The 25,774-nt window shown below is 41.3% G+C and overlaps 1 protein-coding gene across 1 annotated transcript in view; it reads left to right on the plus strand.

Moving 5' to 3' along the window:
- The window catches only part of LOC145394919 (advanced glycosylation end product-specific receptor-like), a 263,707-nt gene that overhangs the window by 198,442 nt on the left and 39,491 nt on the right, over nt 1-25,774 (plus strand). Inside the window, exon 5 of the mRNA XM_080268669.1 lies at nt 8,697-8,859. Within this exon, the coding sequence (XP_080124795.1) occupies nt 8,697-8,859 (163 nt within the window). The remainder of the gene's footprint in view (nt 1-8,696; nt 8,860-25,774) is intronic.

Here is a 25,774-nt window from a genome sequence, read left to right on the forward strand (position 1 = left end):
AAATTCTACCACAGAGGAAGTCAGCCAGAACGTCCCAATACTAGAACTTGACTCTCCCGAAATTGTTCCACTTAAAATACAGATAAGATAGGTAAAGTCCATCCTAGACGATTACCATCCAACGAAGCTCCAGACCCAGATGGAATTCCTCCAGATGTTTTGAAAATGTGTTTCCCCAGATCTTGCCTCTGTTCTAGCTGAATTATTCAGACTATGCATACGTACTTCTTCATTCCCAAATTCATGGAAAGAAGCCAATATCCAATCAATTCCAAAGAAAGGAAGTTCCTCTGACCCCTCTGATTAAAGACCAATAGCTGTCACATCTTCTCTTGATAAAGTATTTGAAAATTTCATTACTAATCACATTCTTAAACATCTTGAATCCAACAACTTGGTGATACACAATATGGTTTTGCCACGAAAGATCCACCATTGACATACTCAGTATCCTGACTCATACCATCTATCAATCAATCGACCTACATCGAGAAACTCATGCAGTAACCCTTGATATTTCTGAAGCCTTCGGCAGAGTATGGCACCGTTCCCTACTGTCCAAACTCTAATGCTGTGGACTAACATCTTTTGTTCCTCTGCTTTCCTCGTACCTCAGTAACAGAAAAATAATAGTAAAAGCAGATGAAGTATATTCCAATTTCCATTCAGTTATCACCGGTGTACCACAGGGCTCAGTTCTGGCGCCAACCCTGTTCCTGGTTCATATTATGTATCTCTTATCTGTCACCCACAATCCCATCCATTCATATACAGATGACTCTACACTTACCAGTTCATTCACACTGAAACACCCATTTACAAAGTCTAATATCTCTAACTCACAACTCAGTACAGCCATCTCCATAAATCAAGACTTATCGATGCTCAGTGACTAGGGACAAAACAATCTTGTCTCATTAACCCCTAAACCGCGGGCTTGTTTTGCTTTTTCTTGCGGCTCACGAGGACAAATTCGCGCTCCAACAGACTCTCTAAAAATATTTGCCAAATATCAATTATTAGCCCTAGAATATTATAATTACATATGCATATGGCACATACCTTCAGCTTTCTCCTGTGATGTTTGTTGAGCCTTCGTCGAGTACTGTAGGACTTGTGGAGACCTCTGAAGTTGGGTAATGAAGTCTCCACTTTACACTTCCCGACAACCCGTAATATGATTACCACAGCCTGATATTATCACTAGAAACACTATTCTATGATTCTCAAATAGTTTGGAATCCATACTCCTCCCAAAAAAAAACACTGTGAAAGCAATGAAAATTACAAGGGCGCATGACCTTCCCATTTGCAATCGTTCGCCACTGGTGTTCTGTCATTTATTATTCATAAAACTCCTCACACTTTATATTTCTATTACTATATAACACTTATATATATCTACAGTCTTTATCCATAAGTTCCCTTCAGTAATAGTAGTTTATTGTCACTGTAGGCATTCAATTTCTTTCAGTAAAATATGTAGCATTCATTTTCTCGTCCTATATACTAGCATTGAGAGTGAATGTCACTTTCACCTTCACTCTCATAACTCATAGTATTCATACATGCTAGAGTGAAACTTTCACTTTCATTACTCCTAGTACATGTACTCATATTCTTATAATACTACTCATTTACATTTCTATTTACATTCTCTATTTTATTTACATTAATTACATTTCTGTTTTATTTACACTGTGTTAGGCACTGTCACTTGCAGTAACTTATTAAACTATTTTCCACTGTTCACTTATATTTACATTCATTGCTTTCACTTGCTGTTTACACATTATTTACATTTCCACTTGCACTGTTTTACTAACCAGAAAGACCGTAGTCACTCTCTATCATTTGTCAGCCCTTTACTTCTTTCAACACGAGGTTTAGTAGGGGGTAGAGGTCACAGGTCCCTTTGCATGGGGCTAAAAAGCAGCGGAATTTGACAGGCGCAAATCCGACGTACTTCCACCTTGAAAGACGACAGTAAACTGATACTGGTGGCCTGCCTAGAGGGGGAGTGCAATACTGTCAATGTCAGCCTTGTGACAGCTGCTAATATATAGCCATGAAATGATTGGCAGGAAATCTAGACAATACATAATAAATTAGGTAGTTCCAGGTGAACGTAAATATCACTTAGGTTTCTCCCTTCCCTCCTTATATAAATTTTTATTACGAGAATAGATTATACGCCATATTTCAAGGGGAAATAAACAGGGAAAATTAGTGAACGAGTCCACGTGAGATGTTGTCAGGTGATAATTAGCCAATTCCAGGTGTATGGCACTATCACTTACCTTATTTCTTTTTTGTATATATTATTTGGTATAAGAATAGGGCATAGGGCTTATTTCAATGGACGAAATCAGCGGAAGATTCCAGGGAAGATTTACTTAGCGTAGAATACAGTGTTGCGGCCTGCAATAATTAGGTAGTTCCAGGTGAATGTAAATATCACTTAGGCTTCTCCCTTCCTTTCTTATATATATTTTTATTACAAGAATAGATTATACGGCATATTTCAAGGGGAAATAAACAGCAAAAATTAGCGAACGAGTGCACGTGAGGTGTTGTTAGGTGATAATTAGCCAATTCCAGGTGTTTGGCACTCTCACTTACGGTACCTTATTTCTTTTTTGTATATATTATTTGGTATAAGAATAGGGCATAGAGCTTATTTCAATGGATGAAATCAGTGGAAAATTCCAGGGAAGATTTACTTAGTGTGTAGCACGGCCAGACAGGCGAGAGGAGAGGGTAATGGAGGAGAGGTAAGGAGGTGAGTCAAGAACTGGGAGAATTCGCTAAATTGTCAACAATGGATGGGAGTACAGATGAGATTAGGAGTGCTGACCAGTGTTGGACATTGGCAGTACTGATAGATGATACAAGCCACCACTTTAATGCCTGGGCGAATACAAAATAACACAGAACCACAAAAGTGATGCCCCGCGGTATGATCCCTTGCTCCCAAGTGTCACGAAAGTGATGCCCCGTGGTTAAGGGGTTAAATGCTAGTAAAACCAAAAATATACTATTTACTAATAGATATTGCCAGATTCGCATATTACCTTCAATGCTACTAATATTCCCATCTCCAAAAATATTGAAATTCTTGGCATCTCACTTAACAATGCCCTCAGCTGGACCTATCATGTCAGATCGCTTGCCAAAACTGCCTCAAAGAAATTTGGATTGTTGTACAGAGTCCGTTACTTCTTTGCTGACGAGCAGTTAGCTAAAATTTATAAGAGTCATGTGTGCTCTCAGCTTGAATATTGCTCACCTTTGTGGAATGGATGTGGAATGTTGCATTAAAACATCTAGACGATATTCGGAGGAAAGCTATTGCAATTAACCCTGCTATTATAAGTAAACTACTTCCCCTGCAAGTAAGAAGTAGTGTTTCCTACCTTGCATTATTATTATAAAGATTTTTTTGTCAAATGCTCAGATTAAGTTGCGTCCATTGTGTTACCCCTCCATGACTTCCCTTGTGCTACATGGTCATCTGGTAGCACTCATGACTGGAATGTCACTCAGCCATATTGCAGAACTTCCGCCTGTCAGAATTCTTTTATTCCCTGAAATGGATCTCTCTGGAACTCACTTCCCCAGAGTTGTTTCCCCCCAAACTTCAACCGACAGCTGTTCAAGCCAAACTGTTACAGATATTTTATGAATGAAGGGCACCAGTAATCTGGTGTATGAATTATTATTTTTTTTATTCATTTCCTTTTCCTTCCTCTGTTCTGTTATTTAATATAGTCTATATATACATATAAATATAAATATGAATATATATATATATATATATATATATATATATATATATATATATATATATATATATATATATATATATATACAGTTAAACCTCTTGGATAGCGATCATATTAGTCTGGCACAATCGTCGCTATTCATGAAGCCGCTATGTTTGGGGCAAACTTCTTACCTAAATATATCAAAATAGTCTGGAGCATTTTACAATTCACCCCATTTTTCCGTTTTCAGCCATATATAGCATGTATAATGTTTGCAAAATGAAGACTAGTGCATATTAGACATGAAAGAAGGATACATAAATTTACTTTTTATTGGTTTGGAGTGTTGTTTATTGAATATGACACACTAGAAGTTGACCTGGGGTCTATTGGGGGCTTGGGCAGGGGCGAACTTGCTCGCGCTCTCCCTCACATTCACTTTCAATGCCTGCCCCCCATTGATGTGCCTCTTGATCTATCCTCATCGCCTCTCTCTCCTCCTCGTTATCAAGCCCCTCAAAGACAATTTCCTCATCAGTAACAACAGGTGGAATATCTGGATCATCTGTGTCATTCACTACAGCTTGTCTTGCTGCCTCACGCCCTGCATTCTCCTTTCTCACGAAACTGGTGATAAGTGACTGCTTCCTCACCATTAAAATTAGGGAACAATCGCCGACCGATGTAAGAGCAGGAGAAAAAACCAACACGTGCTGACTAGGGGTAGAGGGGTGGACGTGAGACGTCAGGCTAAATGCCGATAGCCATGCTCAAGTCATCAGGGTTGCCAGGGTACCGACCTTGGCAACTCTGCCGGCCAGGTGGTCGCTATCCACATGGTGGTTTTCGCTATCCGCTGTGCATGGGGGTTTTTATATCCTGTCGCTACCCTGAAACCGCTATCCAAAAAAACGCTACCCGAGGGGTACTACTATATATATATATATATATATATATATATATATATATATATATATATATATATATATATATATATATATATATATATATATATGAGGTGCTACTCAACAGTTCCAGAAATTTGAAGAGAGGGAGCAATCGTTTGCAGTTTTGCCTTTTGCCACTAGGAGGATCAGCAGCACCTCTTGTGCATCAGTGTGGTCCCAGTCGTGTCTGTGAGAGGACGTGTTGCTGAGCTACGTTTACTATTGTACCGTGGTGTGTAGGTGGTTTGGCGGTTTTGCAATGGCGGACATCACGGAACAAAGAACCTGCATCAAGTTCTGCTTCAAGATCAACAAGACGGCTGCAGAAACACACCGGTTGCTTCAGCAAGCCTTTGGTGACAATGCCATTTCCCAAAGCAGAACAATTTCTGGTACAGGCGGTTAAAAGAAGGATGAACGTCCGTCAAAGACGATGACCGTTCTGGATAACCATCAATGGCAAGAACACCAGAAAACGTCGGAAATGTTTGTCAGGCTACCCTTGCAGATCGTGGACGAACTATCCATGATGTTTGTTATATTGTTGGACTGTTGTACTGGAGTGTACAACGCATTTTGTCAGACGTGTTGGGCATGAGATGCATTGCTGCAAAATTTGTGCCAAGATTGCTGAGTGACGAGCAGAAAGCACATCGCATTGTAGTTTGCAGGGAGCTCAACAATCTGGTCAGAGATGATGCCACCTTCATCTCCAAGGTCATAACTGGTTATGACCTGGAGACAAAGCAGCAGTCATCACAATGGAAGTCCCCCAATTCACTGAGGCCGAAAAAAGCACGTCAAGTTTGCAGCAATGTCAAGTCGATGTTGATGGTTATCTTCGATATCCAAGGGATTCTTCACAAGGAATTCGTCCCACGCGGTCAGTTTGTCAGCAGAAAGTTTTACTGTGAAGTTTTGCAGCGTCTGAGGGAGAACATCCGCCGCAAACATCCACAACAGTGGAAGAACAAGGACTGGGTCCTGCATCATGACAGTGCCCTCGCCCACAAATCAGTAGTTGTCTGGAAGTTCCTGGCTTCAATTAACACAGTATCATTCCCCACCCACTCTATTTCCCTGACCTTGCCCCCTGCGACTTTTTCCTGTTTCCCAAGCTGAAATTACGACTGAAAGGGCGTCGATTTGACTCGATTGAGGAGAGCCAAACAATATCACAGGAGGTGCTGAAGACCACCATTCCTGAAGCCTTCCAGGGATGAATGGACTTTCGAAAAAAAAACGCTAGTACCAATGTATACTGTACTTACCCAAGGGGACTACTTCGAAGGCGACAGTGAGAACTAGCAGGTAAGGTAACGTATTTTCCTACAATATCCAAATTACTGGAACTTTTGGGCAGTACATCGTATGTATATATATATATATATATATAAAGTGGCAGAGGATGTGTGGATCAAATATTTGCAGTGAGATAGATGGCAAAGAAGGCCTGTGAGAAGGGCCATAAGGTGTTTGTGGCATTCATGGATCTGGAAAGAGCATACAACAAAGTAGACAGAGAAAGATTGCGGAAGTTTTTGCGCATGTACGGTGTAGATGTTAAGCTGCTAGGTACCGTCAAGAGTTGTTATGATGGTAGGGAAGCATGTGTAAGGGTTAATGGGCATCTGTGTGAATGGTTCACAATCGGCGTGGGCGTGCAACAACGCTGTGTGATGTCCCCATGGTTATTCAATATATATATGGATGGGGTGATGAGAGAAATAAAAACACGAGTAATGGAGAGAGGGATGGCGTTAGTAATGAATGGTGATGAATGGAATATCTCAAATTTGTTGTATGCTGATGATGCAGTGTTGCTTGCAAGTACTGGACAAGAACCTGGTAGGCTAGTGGAGAGTTTTGCTGATGTCTGTGAGCGTCGTGCCTTGAGAGTAAATGTAGATAACAGTAAGGTGATGGTTACTGAGAGAGAAGTTGACTCCCATACGATGTTACAGTGAATGGAGAGAGACTGGAATTGGTGAGAGAGTTCAAATACCTGTGTACAGTGAAAAAAAAAAAAAAGAGAGAGAGAGAGGAAAATGTGCAAAAGTAGTGGAAAGTAGAGCGACACAAGGAAGAAAAGTAGCTTATTTTTTAATGTGTTCGACTCTGGGCATAGGCTTCACAGCCTGCTCCCAAGGCCCTGTAGTCCTCCTACATACATGTCACCACTTTGGCGCTAACACCCACCGTCCATATTGAATACATGCTACGGCTGTCTCATACAGGACTGGTAAATTAGTATTAGCGGGGATATTTTTGCGACATGTCGGAGGGTCTTCTGGTAGATCAGTAAAGTCTGATTTAATGGAATTCAAATCCTTAAACTCTTCCCTGCCCCAGCGGGGATTTGAACCTGGGTCCCGTAGGACTGCAGGCCACCTCTCTACCGATTGAGCCACCGCCTCCCCATGCAAAGCAATGAAGGCATCGATAAGAAACAGAGGCTTGGGTGTTGAAGCTGCACGAGGTTTACATGAAGGACTGTTAGTGCCAACTTTAACATATGGATGTGAGACTATGGTGTGGCATGGAAATGAGAAGTCAAGAGTAACAGCAGTTGAGATGGGACTGCTGAGAAATGTATGTGGAGTACAGAGGGTGGATAGGATACGAAATTATATGATTCGTGAAAGGTGTGGAGGGAGGAAGTCGGTAGACACAAGAATCGAAGAGAGTCCTGAGATGGTATGGTCATGTGGAGAGAATGGATAATAATAGAGTGGTGAAAAAGGTATATCTGGGCGAATTTGAAGGGGGGAGAAGGCGAGGTAGGCCAAGGAGAAGGTGGAGAGATATGGTGGATGAGTGTGAGGAAGAGAGGTTTGGAAGTTGGTGAGGCTAGGTAACTGACAGGAGATCGAGCTGGCTGGATGAATGTTGTGAGAAGTGCATGGTCAGGAATTTGCCACCCATTTTTAAAGTGGCAGCGTCTGGATTGACTCAGTCGGATATGCTTGTGTGAAGCTACAGAACGTGCTGAATGTTTTTGGCGTATCCGATGGAGCCAGGATTCCGGGGGCTTGAATGATGAGTGAATGGAAGCGTGACCCATAGGATTAGGCAAATTTGGGCTGTCTGGATATTGCTACTTCTTACCCTGCCCTAGGGTGGGAAAGGAAGTCCGGATGATGATGATGATTATATATATATATATATATATATATATATATATATATATATATATATATATATATATATATATATATATATATATATATGGAATATGCGGAATAGTTAGCCCACGAAAGGAAGTAGTTATGCTATACCACAACACCTGTGCTACCTGCAGCTCAGAATATCTGGTTGTCTGAGGCCTAGCAGTCCGTCTCATAAATCATGCAGTATACCTTCACAAGTCATTACTTCGATATTAATTCTCACAGTCTATAAAAAAATAATTGCTTTCTTTTTCATTTATGGCTTTGTGATGGCGTAGCGCGGGGAGGGGGGGGGGTTACGACATGTAGATGGGTCTTCGGGAAAATAAGACTGAGTTAACAAAATCCTGATCTCCAAACTGCTTCCTGTCCCAGCCTCGAACTGATCTCACTGTCTTCCCACTAGTAGACTATTTTCCATCCTCTTGACCACTACCTCCCCTCACCAGCACCCAACCTTCTTTACAAAACTAGCCATAATTAATACCACATCATCTATCCCAGCATCCACCACCACCCTGCATCATCAAACACCTCTCCTTAGATGCAGGAGGTGTGGCAGGAGGAGAGGCATTAACGAACTTAGCCTAACCAAGCTTATACTAACCTAACCTAACCTTATGTAACCTAGCTTAGCCTAGCATAGCTTAGACTAATATAATATTATTTCATGTAATAAGATGTTATATCACATAACGTAATGTAAAACAACAAAACCCTACCTATACCAAACTAAATATAAACTACCCATAGCTAACAATCTAAGTTAATTTAACTTAACCTGACATTAGCACACAAAATATGGCCTGCAGATGCGGTCGGTGTGGGTACAGGAGGAGGGTCAGTACCACACCCAGAGTAACCTGACGTTACCAGCAGCAGGGCGGGACCATCACAACGCTACGGTGGCCTGTATCGTCACACACCCTTCACTGCCACATCCAGCATCAGCCATCCTCACACTCAACATCCAGTGTAGGTAGTAATTAGTGTGACACATAATTTCCCTTTACTTGATTCCATTGCCTTTGTATTTTATTGCTATGGTGAGTATTGAACGTTAGTATAAACATCCCTCAACACAATCATAAGGCCATCTGTGTTGTCCGAAGAAGCTACTCATGTGTTTGAGGCATGGTAGTGAAGTGCATGATAAACACTGGATCAGGAGATAGATCTTCTACACGTGTACCAGCTCCCCATCTTATTGTGTGGGTGACAGGCTGGTCGCTATCCCTGCAGGTTGGCAAAATGGCTCACAAGAACATTTTCTCCCACAAAGGAACTTACTGTGTATCCTTACCCTATGAACAGTCCAACAATGAGAAGCGAAATAAAGTTAAGAATACGAGGAATGTGTGTAAAAGACAGGTCTGTGAACAAACAGAACATATAGTTAAATATGCGGTGAGGTAGAACTCAGGAACCGAATGATTATAGGAAATCCGCTCATATGTCGCCAGACACGTACCAATTATTACCTAGGTCCTGCAGGCAATGTAGACAAGACTTGTGGCAGGAGCCAACGCCTGAATCTTTAACTCACTGACGAATATGCTAGCCAACATGTTTATTTTCTGCCAATTCTTCATTACCGTACCACGCAACCGGAGTTACCCACTGATTATATGGGTGGACCTACATATTTTCCTACCTTTAATGCTAGGAAGAAGGAACCAAAGGCCACGAGCCAGCAATAACTGTTCCCTCCAAGAGAAAAACAAAGTATAAGAGAGAGTCAAATTGAAGATCCGATAGTTTCGAGATGCCTGACCACACTGCGATTGAAAGACTGGAGATCATAGGAAGCAGGAAATACAGAGAGAGAAACATTTCCAGAGTTGACCTGTTGCATAAATGAAGGACTGGGAGCAACGGTTAACTCTTATATTAGAGAGTTGGGCAGAAAAGGGATGAGAGTTTGCTGCTAGATGGGTTGTAGAGGTGGAGGAATGCAAGCAGACAGGTCAGAGGAGCAGTGACCATTGAAGTAGTGATAGAAAAGAGATAAAGATGCAACGGTGCGACGAAGAGACAGAGGTTGAATGGAGCCACTAAGAGGAGGAAAGTTAATGAGACAAAAAGCCTTTGACTCCACCCTATTGAGAAGAGCTGTATGTGGGGAACCTCCCCACACATGAGAGTTGTACTCCACACAGGGGTGGATAAAACCCGTGTATAGAGTCAACAGTTGTGCATGGGTAAAGAAAGAATGGAGTCGACTTAGCACACCTAATCTCTTGGAAGTAGATTTTACAAGCGATGTAATATGATCTTTCCAAGATAAGTCCCGGGTGAATGAAACCCCAAGCATGTTCAAGGATGATGCAGGATTAAATTGAATATTATTAAACATTAGTGGGTAGCCCTGTGGAAGATTTTGCTGGGTTGATAAGTGTAAGAACTGAGTCTTTGATGTATTAAAAACAACAAGATTATTTTTACCCCAGTCAGAGATATGAGCCAAATCAGACATTAGGTGTGTCATAGCCTCATCCCATGTTTGCTGAAGTAACTGCTGAGATGGACGTTGCGGGAACCGAATGGAAAGGTGAAGGGTGGAGTTATCAGCGTACAAGTGGATTGGGTTAGATATACCGCTTAGAAGGTCATCGCTGAATAATAGGAAGAGAGTTGGTGATAGGACAGAGCCCTGAGGAACACCACTGTTGATAGATCTAGAAGAAGGATGGCCATCTACTACAGAGGGTATAGAACGACAAGAAAGGAAGCTGTAGATGAAGGCACAGATAGAAGGATAGAAACTGTAAGAGGGCAGTTTGGAGATTAAAGATTTATGCCAGACTCGATCGAAAGCCTTTGAGATGTCAAGTGCAATGGCAAAGCTTTTGCCAAAGTCCCGAAAGGAGGATTACCAGGAGTCTGAAAGGTAGGTGAGAAGATCGCCAGTAGTGTGTCCCTGACGGAACCCATATTGACTATCAGAAAGAAGGTTATGATAGGAAAGATGCTTTAAAATTTTTCTATTAAGAATTGACTCGAAAACTTATGAGGTACAGGATGTTAAAGCAATTGGACGATAGTTAAAGGGTTGGGAATTGACACCCTTCTTTGGGACCGGCTGAATGAGAGCAAACTTCCAGCAAGAAGGAACGGTACAAGTTGATAGAAAAAGGAGAAAGAGTTTGCCTAGGCAGGGTGTAAGCACAGAAGCACAGTTTTTGAGAACAGCAGCATTCACTGTAATGTTATATTTGCTTTGTCCACTGAATCTTATATACTTTTGTCTATGGTTCAGCTATCAGTGTGAGTTTTCTACTGCATGGAAAAACATTATTTGTGATTAACAATTTACCTTTTAGAGTTCTGAGAGCATGGTGCTGCATGGTTTAGCATACCGTTTAATTTACATTTCTACCTGGATCAGCTGTTAATGTGTGGCACTGTCACAAATCTTGGATCAAATGTACTTTCCACTGGACAAGTGGATGATGTGTTTTGTTGTCGAGGACAGCCAGGTGGGTAAAATGTGTCTGGTGTACCGGGGCAACATGGGTTCTGGCCTGCTCCAGATGCCCAGACAAATGTGCATCCAGTTTTAATATATCCCACATGCTTAAAGGATTATTTATGAATATATTATCACTTACTCAAAAAAACATGGACCGTGACGTTCCTCGACGCGTTTGCAATATTCCGTTGCAAAAAAAAATCAGCCACAGTAAAGAAAAGATCTGCCCATAAATCTCTGGCTACCTTCGATATTTTATTCTTTCTCTTACCTGACATTATACCCAGCTTAGAAAGTTCCTAGTAATGGGAGGAATAAACTGAGAAAACTCTTCAAAAGTAGAAGTAATTTAATAAGAACGACAGTACCGGAATATAATTCAGTGAAGTGGTTAAGAGCAATAATAAAAAAAACGGTACATTACGCAGAGTCACATGTGACGTGAAGGTGACAAAACAGTGTCACGAAGAAATGTGTTAAATGCTTTTCTGTATGCATATTATCCCTTTCATGTCGCATTTGTCCCTTTTGTATGAAATTCCTTTTGTGACTCTATCCCTTCTGGTTTCAATATTCGCTCTGAAAGTACGGACTTCTTTTTCCCTGCTCTCCATCTTTCTTTCATTCAATGTGTGTTTTCATACTGTGTTCTTATATGAGTGTTTTCTGCCTCTGTCATTCCTTGTTTTTGCTCCAGTTAATTTGTGCTGGAGGATCTCGTGTCGCTCCTTTGTTCAACATGTTTTATCACCATGTTTTAGCCCTGTTTCATTATACTGCTCTTTTTTTGTTTCATCCTCAGCCTGTTTGTGTGTGTGTGTGTGTGTGTGTATGTGTGTGTATGTGTGTGTGCCTGTTTGTGTGTGTGTGTGTGTGTGTGTGTGTGTGTGTGTGTGTGCCTGTTTGTGTGTGTGTGTGTGTGTGTGTGTGTGTGTGTGTGTGTGTGTGTGTGTGTGTGTGTGTGTGTGTGTGTGTGTGTGTGTGTGTGTGTGTGTGTGTGTGTGTGTGTGTGTGTGTGTGTGTGTGTGTGTGAACAAAGATCAAACTCCAGTATAAATCGCCCATATGTAAACAGGTATTGCCACAAGTACAGGTATTGTCTTATGTACGCACATTCAGTATTCCGTGTATCATAACCCTACCCTATACTTGTTTTCAGTCAAACCTTGCTCGCGTGTTCTCATTATGTCGTATTTCCTTTTGTACAGTCGGGGACAAAAAGTCGCTTACTGATGCTTACTGTCTACTTAACACGTTAAGGCATTCCTGTCACTCTCCTTCCTGACTCATCATGTCAGAGAGATGAAATATTAGCGGACCTTTGTCCCTGACAGTCCATCAATAAATCAGAGATGGTCTTTGTATTAGTGGCAGTACTGTAATTATCACAGTTGTACATCCCCTGGTAAATCCCACTCAACTGGTTGAAAGTAGGGGATATCTGTAAGGAAGAAACAGCTTTAAGGGACTGTAAGGTAGTAGTGTGATGTGTAGGGGTGGATGTTGGGAGCGCTTACCCCATCGCGCAATTGATGTTATCCTCCTTCTAGCCATTATCCATTCAGTACTAAGGCATCTTTGTAATGTTATTCTTGGTGCTTCCATTCAAGTTTATTTAGCTCACGAGAATCTTTCCAACTGGTGAGATCACAGTTCTAGAATACTCTTTCATGCTAAACGAAATTATCTATGCGTAGCCTGAGTACAATCAAAATCATGTCATCTGAGTGAAGGGGTAAATTCTCTCAGGGTCCCATGATTAACAATTAGTAAAGAAATTACTGGACGTTAGCTAGAAAATAGTGTTTGCATTGTCTCGATCTTTAAATTAATTCTTTCAGCATTATTATATTTCTGGTATGGTCATCATAATGCACCGCCAGGAAACAACATGCATGTGTAGGATCATTCCTCCTCCCTCTCCCTTTTCTCCATCTTCCTCGCTGTCCATTTTCTTCCTTCCAGTTTCCCTTTCCTGTCTTTTTTCACCCTTTCGTATATTCTTATTTTCTCATTTTCCCCCTCCCCTGCATCCTCCAATCACTCCAAGCCTCTCTTCTGTGATAAAGCCAAGGTTATCATGAACAGGATTAAAAGAGATGATATTTGCTAATTAACCCTTTTATTACGATGACGTCTTTGATGCTATGCTTTTGCTATTGCCAAACGATTATATTTAGCTACTGAGAGACGACTGGCAATGAAGGAGCTAAAACGGTTTCTAATAATCTCTTCAGTATAGAGACCAGTTACTTCGTTTTTTCTACGACCAGACTGTTTACTCAGGTTGCAAGATGTATTCCCTGAACATAAAAAAGGTTATAATACTCCTCTTTAACCCCGTCACCATCTAGCGATATATTTATTATTGAATGCGTATTCTGGTACCACCACGAAAGAGACTACGAACACAGGATTGGAACAGGGTAAATATAGCAATAATTATGGTGATTATTATGATGATGATGATGATAATCATGATGGTGATTGTGGTGATAATGATGGTAGTGGTGGTGGTGGTGAACCGGCTGAGACTTTTTTGTAAACACACTTATGCACAATACATGCACCCACAAACTCAAACACACACAGACAAACCCATACATTCTCGACGTATACGCGGAAGCCATAACGGTACATTAATATGCATTGAATGTACACACAGGCGTCACGTAAAACCGTAGTAAAGGTATGTTTCGTATCCCTGAACTCATGCACGGAGAGAGAGAGAGAGAGAGAGAGAGAGAGAGAGAGAGAGAGAGAGAGAGAGAGAGAGAGAGGTGTGTGTGTGTGTGTGTGTGTGTGTGTATGTGTGTTTTCTCCTTGAATACTTAGTTACAAACTACAGTGCTGAAGAGTGACGCCTTCACGCTGTGGCACCAATACAACAACTGGAAAGAAATCATTCGGGGGCCGAATGCTAATCGCCCGCCCAAATAATATATTTTTTTTTTTGGGGAGTAAAAGCTAACCACAAATCATATTGAAGAAACTTCGCAAAATTCTACGGAATTCAATCACAAGTAGCCAATCCATATTCAGAATGAAACAAAAAGTTTCTGGGATCGAAAGCTAATCGCCCGCCAAAATATGTTGTTGGCTAAGGTGCAAGTTACCTAGAAACCAGATATGAAGACGAGATGTTTTGGCGGCACAAACATGTGCACACACAGACTCACACCAGCAAAAGCTATATCATCTGCCTTGCAAAAGTCGGGTGATAAAAATTCGGAAAACCCTATGGTATTCAGTCATCACGTTTCTCAAAATACCAATTCATATTAAAATAGATATGACGGCTAGCATTCCGTTGCCTTTCATTAAATCCTCACCAAAAGTAATGGGCTTCTGCACATCCACATACTGTAGCTGGTATTTCCTGCAGGTTTGGTGAAAATCCCTCCACAGCTTTTCTAGATCTTTTGGCAACACACACACACACACACACACACACACACACACACACACACACACACACACACACACACACACACACACACACACACACACAAACAACAAAAACTATATTACCTTGCCTTTCTAGATGTGGGTGAGAATGAAACAAAACCATTCGGGGCCGAATGTTTATCGTCCGCCAATATATGTTGATGGCTTAGGTACAAGCTACCTACAAACCAGGTTTAAAGGTGAGTTATTTTGGCAACACATATACTACCCCCTCCCTTCCACACACAGACAAACAACAACATCACCTCGCCTTGTTAAAGGCGGGCAATCAAAATTCACAAAACTCTACGCAATCCGGTCACTTTGTTTAACAAAAAGCCAATCCATATTAAATTCAACATAAGAATTTGGAACCGAATGTTAATCGCTCACCGAAATATGTTGTTGGATAATGTACAAGCTAACCAGAAACGTGACATGAAGAAAATGTGCAAAACTACGAAAATCTGTCACCGAGTTTCGCAAAAACCCAAACTTAAACAAGTGGTGCCAGGCACAACAAGCCTCGCCAGAAGGCAGTTATTTTACTGCTCTTAAATACTGACTTGTTTCTGTCCATTAGTGTCAGTGCACAATTATCCCACTTGTGCCCAGCATCCTCTATATAGGACGAGACTGGGCATTTCCAAAAGTTAATAAAGGAGGGAACCCGGGGTAGGGACCTATGAGCTTCGCAACTATGAGCCAATTGGCAGAGGGCAGTACGCTTAGTACCCTTCTAGCAAAATCCCTCATACAGGAACCCTGGGAGCTAATGGGTGAAAGTCTAAGGTAATGGTGCGAATGTTTTCAAGTTACACCCTCTGAAAATCTGTGATCTTGCATTTGACCTTTCAAGGTCACTCAAGATCAAAGGTTATGCTGCCAAATGAAAGCCCATATGAGACTTCCTGTATCTTGGTAATAGTAAATATCTCTATCTTCACTGAGTTTCGAGTTATGGCCCCCTGAATGTGCGCACTGCGTAACCTTGAGTTTGACCTTTCAAGGTCATCAAAGGTCAAGGTGCCAATTAAAATCACGTATGAGATTCCCTCTATATTGATAACAGTAAATATCTGTCTTCAACCAGTTTCTAGTTATAGCTCTCTGGATATCCATGACCTTCAGTTTGACCTTTCAGGGTTATTCAAGGTCAAAGGTCTTGGTGCCAAGTGAAAGTCCATTTTACGAGTTCCTGTATATTCCTATTAGTAAATATCTCTATCTTGAACCGTTTTCAAGTTATAGCCCTCTGAAAACTCGTAACCTTGATTTTGTCCTTTTACGGTTACTCAGTTACCTCCAAAATTTAAGTACTTTCTTTGGGGACCAATGCCCACATATCTTGAAACTTTCATGTAATTTAATTCTGTCGTTTACTCCGTAATGTTGCCAACAAACAACAAAGCAAACTCAACCAAAAACAATACTTCGTCAGACTCCGTCCGGGTGATTTAAAAATATATGGTGGCTGGCATTCATCGTCTTTGATCAAATCCTCATGAAAATAATAGGCTTCTGAACATCAATTTGGTTGCTACTGTATTACCTGAAGGTTTGGTAAAAATTTGTCCACATTTCGAGATATGTTGGGAACACACACACACACACACACACACACACACACACACACACACACACACACACACACACACACACACACACACACACACACACACTATATCGCCTCGCCTTGTTAAAGATAGGCGATAATTAGTTAACCCGCCAGCTCCACTGTTCGGTTACACAAACGTCCGACAGCTACCGCCCTATCCCATGAAAGGAAGATGGTGGACTGCAGTTCAGTGGTCCACATTCAGATGAACCTATAACAACAAAAACTACTACTATTACTGTATCTACTACTGCTACTATTACTACTACTACTAATTCTTCTGCATCATATTCCTCTTTTTCTACAACTACTCTGTTCTTCTGCTTCTTTTTCTTCATTTTATTGATCATCTTCGCCTTGTTCCTCTTCTTCTTGTCCTTCCTCTGTTCCATCTTTTTCTTCTTAATTGTCTTTTTTTTTTCTACAGTTTTGCTTCTTCTTCTCGTACTTTTTTTTTCATCTTCTGCTACCACCACCACCACAACCACCACTACCAACACCACCACCACCACAACCACCACTACCAACACCACCACCACCACCACCACCACCACCACCACCACCACCACCACCACCACCACTACTACTACTACTACTACTACTACTACTACTACTACTACCACCACCACCACTGCTACTACCACCACTACTACCACCACCACTGCTACTACTTTAACTACTACTACTACTACTACTACTACTACTTTTTCATCTTTTTTTCTTCATCTTCTACAACAACTACTACTACTTCTCATACTACTGCTACTAACTACAACAACTACTACTACTACTACTACTACTACTGCTGCTGCTGCCACTACTACTACTACTACTATTACTGCTACTACTAACTACCACTACTACTGCTACTGTTACTCGTACTACTATATAAATTGCCATTACTACGTCTTCTTCTTCTTCTACTACTACAACAACAACAACAACAACAACAACAACTACTACTACTACTACTACTACTACTACTACCACTACTACTACTACTATTATTTTTACTTTTTTATGTATCTCCATCCATTTGGGAATTATACTGTGAAGATAAAATCCAACCTTCACGATACAGTTCTCCATTTGAAGCTGTTATGTGAACGTTAAGATTAACTCTCATAGTACAGTCCGTTGGCTCCGAACACACCACGACTGTGGTTACCAGCCATATACTACTACTTTTATTACCACCCGCGTTGCGAAGCGAGCGGAGTGGTAATGTTTAATTTTAGTTGTGAGGTTGGCTGCCTGGCTTTGTTTGTGTGTTAGTAAACAAGATATCTCATGAATGGCTTGAGCTATCAACATGAAACTTTCAGGGTATTAAGATATGGCCAAAATATTGGACCAGTTCTAAAATGGGCATTCGGGGTCAAGGTCAGAGTAACCAAAATGTCACTAGTTGACTTTTGATGACCTTGACCTTGACCCCAGGTGCCCATTTTAGAACTCGTCCAAGATTTTGGCCATATCTTGATACCGTAAAAGTTTCATGTTTATAACTCAAGCCATTCACAAGATATCTTGTTTACCCACACACAAACAAGGCCAGCCAGCCAGCCTCACAACTGAAACCATTACCACTCCACCCACTTACCACCCACAAAGCGAATGGAGTGATAATGTTTTCAGTTGTGAGGCTGGTTGGCTGGCACTGTGTGTGTTTTACATCCTGAATTTTCGTCAAATTAGAAATGGAGGTGCAATATTATGTGCCCAGGAAAAACTTTCCAGCTATGCAGGTGGTGAGATCCCATCATGAGATTTTTTTTTTTTTTCATTAATACTACAGTGCTAATAAAGGCATTAATCTCTGGGAGCTGCTGGTGTATGCAACTTTCGACTACAGTAGCTTCTTAATCCACACTCTCCAGAGTGGCAGGCCTGAGGGCTGGTGATCTTGTGCTCCTGAGGCATAGGGGTGGAGCTCTTACACGAGGGAATGACAGTCGACATCTCATCCAGGCCATAATAGAACTCTGAGGTTGATGCCTCTTATCAGAAAGAACCTCTGCCAGTCTTGAATAGAATCTCTCGCCTCTGAACCCATCCTGATGCTGTGAACCCAAGGAAGGCGAATCGACCTTGGTCCACATATTGTATCCTTTCTTGATAATTTTTTTTTTCTTGTTCATTCCTCTTGTCTGCAGCCCCGTTAGACAGTTGGCAGTGGAATTCTGTCATACAGTAGGCTCAAATATCCCAATGTTGAAAAAAGCCCTCTGCCCACGTGTCCAGGAGCTTCAAGCAATTATATCCACTCTTGCATCATTTGATGTGTTTACTGTTCTATGGATGAAGTGCTCACCGTCTACTGTAAGATCATCTGCATAGGCTACTTGTTTTACGTTGATGGCTTTGTATTTGATATGTTGTTGGAGTATTATCATAGCCAGGGCATACATAGCCATGGCAACTGGGTCCCCCTGCTAGTTCCTTCTGTGGATTGGATCACACCGACAGCATAAGCAGCTGTCTTACGCACAATATAGAGGTCTGCTGGTTCATTGTAGGTGTTTTCCACATTGTGGGCAAATGCCGGGCACTTAACTTAGATGTTGTGCAGCATTGCCTCTCGGTTGATGGAATTAAATGCATTTAAGTCATCACTTAGTAATACTGCTTGGCAGTCCTTTTCCTCATATATATTCCGGATGGAGTGGATTGCAGCCTCACTTCCTGCCTGCTGGCCTGCACACACTTGGATGTTACCAACTGCCTGCTTAACATCATCTTTCACCACTTCCATAACGCATTTTTCGATATTCCACCTCAGGACTTCATCTACCCCAGTGGGCCTACATCCAAGATTCTTATCAAAGGAGATTAATCTGCAAGCCGTCAGTGTCTCAGTGTTATTGCAATGACTTGAAGCCAGCTTCCTTACCACTGAGGCAATGGTGTTACCCAGGACTGGTGTTGCCTCCCCAAACATGATGTTGAGGATTACTCACCAAGATTTTGCATCCAGACCTGACGGTGCTGCTCCTCCTTGTGTGTGCATTGCCTTCCTGCACACCATATCTCCAGTTATTGTAACATATATGATAGGATTGGGTGGAGTGTACATCCCATCAATCTTTGGCTGGCCTCTTGCATGTCGTGCTGTCGAGTGTTTTTCCTTTAGTTGTTGCATTGTCTCTTCTGTCAGGTCACGTATTCTGTTTGATGATTCTGCTGACAGGGATGCTGTCGCCACTGAGATCTTCCCTCGTCTCATCTTGCTGCCAGAAATCCTTTCTATATCATTGGTGTTGCGGTTTCTTCGGCCTGGGTGACTTAATTTGCATCTGCAAAGCCCTTGCTTCCTTAAATACGTTCTCAATTTCACATTTTTTCCATGTTCCAACCCGCCTTTGGATGACCTTCCTATTCGTATTTTCTCTTGGGTGAGTCATGTAAAGGAAGATGTAAAGGAATATGTAAAGGAAGATATGCGGTATCAGCACAAAGGCCATAGGAATGAAATAAGCAATGGGTGATTTATTACTGTGCTTTGTTATTAGGCGATCAATTTCTTTGATCATGTCAATTGTTGCATTGCATTTGTTAGGTTCAAAAATATTACTTGATGACCAGCCAACAATTTCAATTTGTGTTGTGTTCATCCATTTTTTTCCCCCTGGATTTGCCCATCCAGTATGTCAGATGATCTTCCCGCCCAGACATGTGTGGCTGTTTTGCTTCCTCGTTGTTTGTGTCATGATCGTTCTGGTGACGCATAATACCATGATGATTCCTTTCTTTCATGCACTCCTCCATGTTGGTCTTCATCTTGGGCTTCATTTCTGTCATTAACTTCATGATGTTCTTCATCCCAGACTTCACCAATACTCACTTCCTCATGGTGATTTAACCTACCCCACACTTCCATATCTCTCGCAGCTCGGCATCCATCCGTCACTTCACCACTACAGGGTCTCTCACCACCACGCATGTATGTATTATTATGCATGTTGTCAGTGACTGCTTCATCAATTTCCCTGTCACCATTCTGTTGCCTGCCATGTTGGAAGCGGTCAAGTGCCACATCTGGCTGTCTGTATTTCCCCAGCATATTCCTATTGCTGCCAAATGGAGCAGTGACAACAAAACTGGTATGGCCAAGTTAGTATACTGCAGTACAGTACTAATAGTATTACTATGACCAGGCAGTGGTGTTTCTTTCTGTAGTACTGTACTTCTAAAAGGAAATGAAATCTAATGTTACTAGAGGTTCTGTATTACTATTTTTTTTTTAAATTTCAATTTGACAATAGAATATAATTGCTAGTTTTACTTCTATTTCTACATACTATATAACATGTAATGGAACAATTTGCTCGCTTTCTTTTAGTTTTGCGTATCATTTAATATATACTTTGTCAGTCTTTTATTAATAGCTAATACTGCAATGTATTTAAAGTTTGAAACTAAGTAAAACAACGCCACTTTCTTCGAGAGTCGAATCGGTTGCTAGCGGGTGTGGTGCAGTGTTGTAGAGCATGTTATTGATACTGGATCTTCAGGAGTTATGCTGTAGGGCTGACTGTGGTGTAGTGTGTCGTGTAGGGGTAGTGTGTGTGTTGGTATTGCAGCAGCTGATGTGTGATGCGTGGTTATGGTGTGGTGTGGTGCAATAGAACCTTGTTTAGTGATACTGGGTCTTCAGGACTTATGGTGTAAGGGTGACAGTGGTGTGGTGTGAGGTGTAGGTGCAGTGTGTGTGTTGTTGTTGCAGCAGATGATGTGTGAATCGTGTTTGTGGTGTGGTGTGGTGGTTATGATAAGGTAAAAGCATCTTGGTTTAGCAAGGCACATTGGCTTAACAGCATTTAATTAGTACTGATTATGATTATAAGAGAGTGATAGAAATTTTTTGAGAATTAAGCATGTAGTTCTAGTGTGTAATATTATAGAGTTTACATTACATAATGTGGAGGTTATGAAAGGTACAGGAAAGGCACCTTGGTTTAGTAAGACGCATTGCCTGAACATTTTTTTTTTATGTGAAGAAGAAGAAACCAAAGGCCACGTGCCAGCAATAACTGTTCCCTCCAAGAGAAAAACAAAATACAAGAGAGTGCCAAATTCGAGATCCGATCATTTCGAGATGCCTGGACAAACTGCATTTCAAAGACTGGAGATCATAGGAAGCAGGAAATACAGACAGAGGGAGACAGTTCCAGAGTTGACCTGTTCCATAAATGAAGGACTGGGAGTAACGGTTAACTCTTGCATTAGAGAGTTGGGCAGAAAAGGGATGAGAGTTTGCTGCTAGACGGGTGCTAAGCGCCCGTCGTAGAGGTGGAGTAATACATGCAGACAGTTCAGAGGAGCAGTGACCACTGAAGTAGCGATATAAAAAACATAAAGATGCAACAGTGCAGCGAAGAGACAGAGGTTGAAGAGAGTCAGTAAGAGAAGGAGAGTCAATGAAACAACAAGCCTTTGACTCCACCCTATTGGGAAGAGCTGTATGTGGGGAACCTTCCCACACATGAGAGTTGTACTCCACACAGGGGCGGATAAAACCCCTGTATAGACTCAACAATTGTGCAGGGGTAAAGAAGGAACGGAGTCGGCTTAGCACACCTAATCTCTTAGAAGCAGATTTTACAAGAGAAGTAATATGATCTTTCCAAGACAAGTCCCGAGTAAATGAAACACCAAACATGTTTAAGGATGATGCAGGATTAAGCTGAATATTATTAAACATCAGTGGGTAAACCTGTGGAAGATTTTGTCAGGTTGATAAGTGTAGGAACTGAGTCTTTGATGCATTAAAAATAACAAGATTATTTTTACCCCAGTCAGAGATACGAGCCAAGTCAGACATTAGGTGTGCCATAGCCTCATCCCTTGTTTTTTAAAGTTACTGCTGAGATGGACGTTGTGGGAACCGAATGGAAAGGTGAAGGGTGGAGTCATCAGTGTATTAGTGGATAGGGTTAGATGTACAGCTTAGAAGGTCATTGATGAATAAAGGAAGAGAGTTGGTGATAGGACAGAGCCTTGAGGAACACCACTGTTGATAGATCTAGGAGAAGAACGATGGCCGTCTACAACAGCGGCTATAGAACGACCAGAAAGGAAGCTATAGATGAAGGCAAAGATAGAAGGATAGAAACCGTAAAAGGGCATTTTGGAGATTAAAGATTTATGCCAGACTCGATCGAAAGCCTTTGAGATGTCAAGTGCAATGGCAAAGCTTTCGCCAGTCCCGAAAGGAGGATGACCAGAAGTCTGAAAGGTAGGTGAGAAGGTCGCCAGTAGAGCGTCCCTGACTGAATCCATACTGACAATCAGAAAGAAGGTTATGATAGGAAAGATGCTTTAATATTTTTCTATTAAGAATTAACTCGAAATCTTTTGAGATACTGGATGTTAAAGCAATTGGACGATAGTTAGAGGGTTGGGAATGGTCACCCTTCTTTGGGACTGGTTGAATGAGAGCAAACTTCCAGCAAGAAGGAACGGTTCAAGTTGATAGACAAAGGCGAAAGAGTTTGCCTAGTCAGGGTGTAAGCGCAGCAGCACAGTTCTTGAGAACAACAGGAGGGACTCCATCAGGCCCATACGCCTTGTTAGTATTGAGGCCTGTGATGGCAGAAAATACATAATTAGTACTGATTATAATCAGTAGATAGCGACAGAAGTTTTGTGAGACGTATATCTGCCTTGTAAGATTATTGAGTTAACATTATGTCTACTACTACTACTACTACTACTACTACTACTACTCCTACTCCTCCTCCTCCTCCTACTACTACTGCTGCTACTACTACTCCTACTACTACTCCTACTACTGCTACTACTACTACTACTACTACTACTACTACTACTGCTACTACTACTACGTCGAAGACGACGACGACGACGACAGCAACAATGATGATGGCGAATACTACTACTACTACTACAATTTCTTCTTCTACAGCAACAACAACAACTACAACACCAATAACAACAACAACAACAACTACATCATCAACAACAACAACAACAACAACAACAACAACAACAACAACTACTACTACTACTACTACTACTAATGCTACCTCTGCTACTACTCCTAATACCATTACCACCACTACTACTACTGCTACTGCTACTAGTACCACCACTACTACTACTACTACTACTAGCCTACTATTGTATTTCTTTTTTTCTATTTCTACTACTACTACTACTACTACTACTACTACTACTACTACTACTACTACCACCACCACCACCACCACCACCACCACCACCACCACCACCACTACTACTACTACTACTACTACTACTACTACTACAAATCACCTCCATCCACTGGGGAATTGTATTGTGAAGACCAAAACCAACCTTCCTAATACAGTTATCATTTGGAGTTGTAATGTGAAGGTTAACACTAACCCTCATATTACAATCCGCTGGCCCCAGGCACGCCAACGGCTGTGGTTGCCAACCATCTACTATTACTATTATTATTTTATTTTATATTTATTGATATTACAGTGAAAAAAAAGACATTAATCTATTGGAGTCGCTGGTCTATGCAACTGTCGACCACTGTAGCTACTACTACTACTACTGCTGCTACTACTACTACTACTACTATTGCTACTACTGTACTACTACTACTACTACTACTACTACTACTTCTTCTTCTTCTTCCTCTTCTTCTTCTACTACTGTACTGCATGTGCTACTCTTAGTACCATTACTAACTACTACTACCACTACTATTACTACTACTACTACTACTACTATTACTACTACTGTACTACTACTATTACTACTACTACTACTTCTTCTTCTTCTTCTTCCTCTTCTTCTGCTACTACTCTACTGCATGTGCTACTCTTAGTACCATTACTAACTACTACTACCACAACTTTTTCTTTTTCTCCTCCTCCTCCTCCTCCTACTACTACTACTACTACTACTATTTTTTTTTAACTACACCTCCATCCATTGGGGAATTATATTGTGAAGCTCAAAACCAACCTTCCTAATACAGTTCACCATTTGGAGTTGTAATGTGAAGGTTAACACTAACCCTCATATTACAATCTATTGGCCCCAAGCACGCCAAAAGCTGTGTTTACCAACCATGTACTATTATTACTAAATTTTTTATTAATTGATATTACTGTGTAAATAAAGACAACCCTAGAATACTAACGTGATATAGAGGTGACCCCCCACCCAGAAGGTGGTAATGCGATCATGAGGAGATAAGGGGCCCAGAGTGCTGGGTCTCCCAGTATCTTCATGTATCTTCAGGCCACTACAACCGCTCTTGAAAGGAGATAGTGTGGTGCAGCTCGCTTGTATTTTGTGTGCTGAAAAGTATGCTTGGGGTTGGCTCAACCCCATGTTATTGTTAATAGGTGTTAGTTTTGCGGGGGAAATAATTGGCAGGAATATAATTATTTTGAGATTAGCACATCTGTACACCAGTACATACCTATGTACACTTGTACTTATTAGTTCAAGTACAGGATATATGGTGTAACACAAGATTATAGTCTTCATTTTGCATAAGGAAGTTTTTCCGTTTTTCAAAGAAAAAAAATAATCCGTATGAATTCTTTTGTAATAAATGGCTATAGCCTTGCTAATCTATAATAAGTAGTTGTTGTTAATTTACAGGGATAAATATAGTTAAAAAAAAAAAAAAGCCATTGCATACTACTCGTTCTTTGACTCACACAAAAAAAAAAGTGTTCGTCCCTCTCCCACAGTTCCTATTGCTGCCCCAAGGCTGTAGGTACGTTAGCAGAGGCTCCCACGACCAGGGTGTTTGTGTGCCCACAGCCAAGCCCGCAGCTGCAGTCGTCTCCGTATAGCATGGTCTTCAGCATAGTCATTAGTTAATCTTAGTACTTTTACAATTATTTTTTAGTTATCCATCTTAGTGTTAAGATTCAGTTCCAAGTCATTTGTTTTTCACTCAGATTGAAGTGCAAAGGCCATATTTTCTATGTATGCCAAGGAATTGAATAAATTCTATTTCTATTTTTTTTTTCATTTTTCGAAAATGGGGTTCAGTCAACCCCACGTTAGTGTTGGTGTAAATTGGATCAGAGGTTCGTGTTCCAAGGTTAAACTGTTGGAGTCGCTGGTCTGTGCGACTCGACGACAGTAGCTTCATAAGCCATATCCGCCAGAGAGACAGGTCTGAGGGCTGATGATCTTGTGCCCCCGAGACATAGGAGTGCAGACCTCACGAGGGAGAAGGACAGTTGACATCTCATCCAGATCATAACAGAACTCTGCAGTTGACATTTCTTCTCAGAAGGAACCTCTGCCAGTCGCGAGTAGAGTCTCACCGCCACTGGACCCATCCCACTTGATGTGAGCACAAAGGGAGTGAA

This window comes from Coenobita brevimanus, chromosome 29 (assembly GCF_032717465.1).
Source record: "Coenobita brevimanus isolate Jiangsu-jjx chromosome 29, ASM3271746v2, whole genome shotgun sequence".
In the NCBI taxonomy this organism is placed as follows: domain Eukaryota; kingdom Metazoa; phylum Arthropoda; class Malacostraca; order Decapoda; family Coenobitidae; genus Coenobita; species Coenobita brevimanus.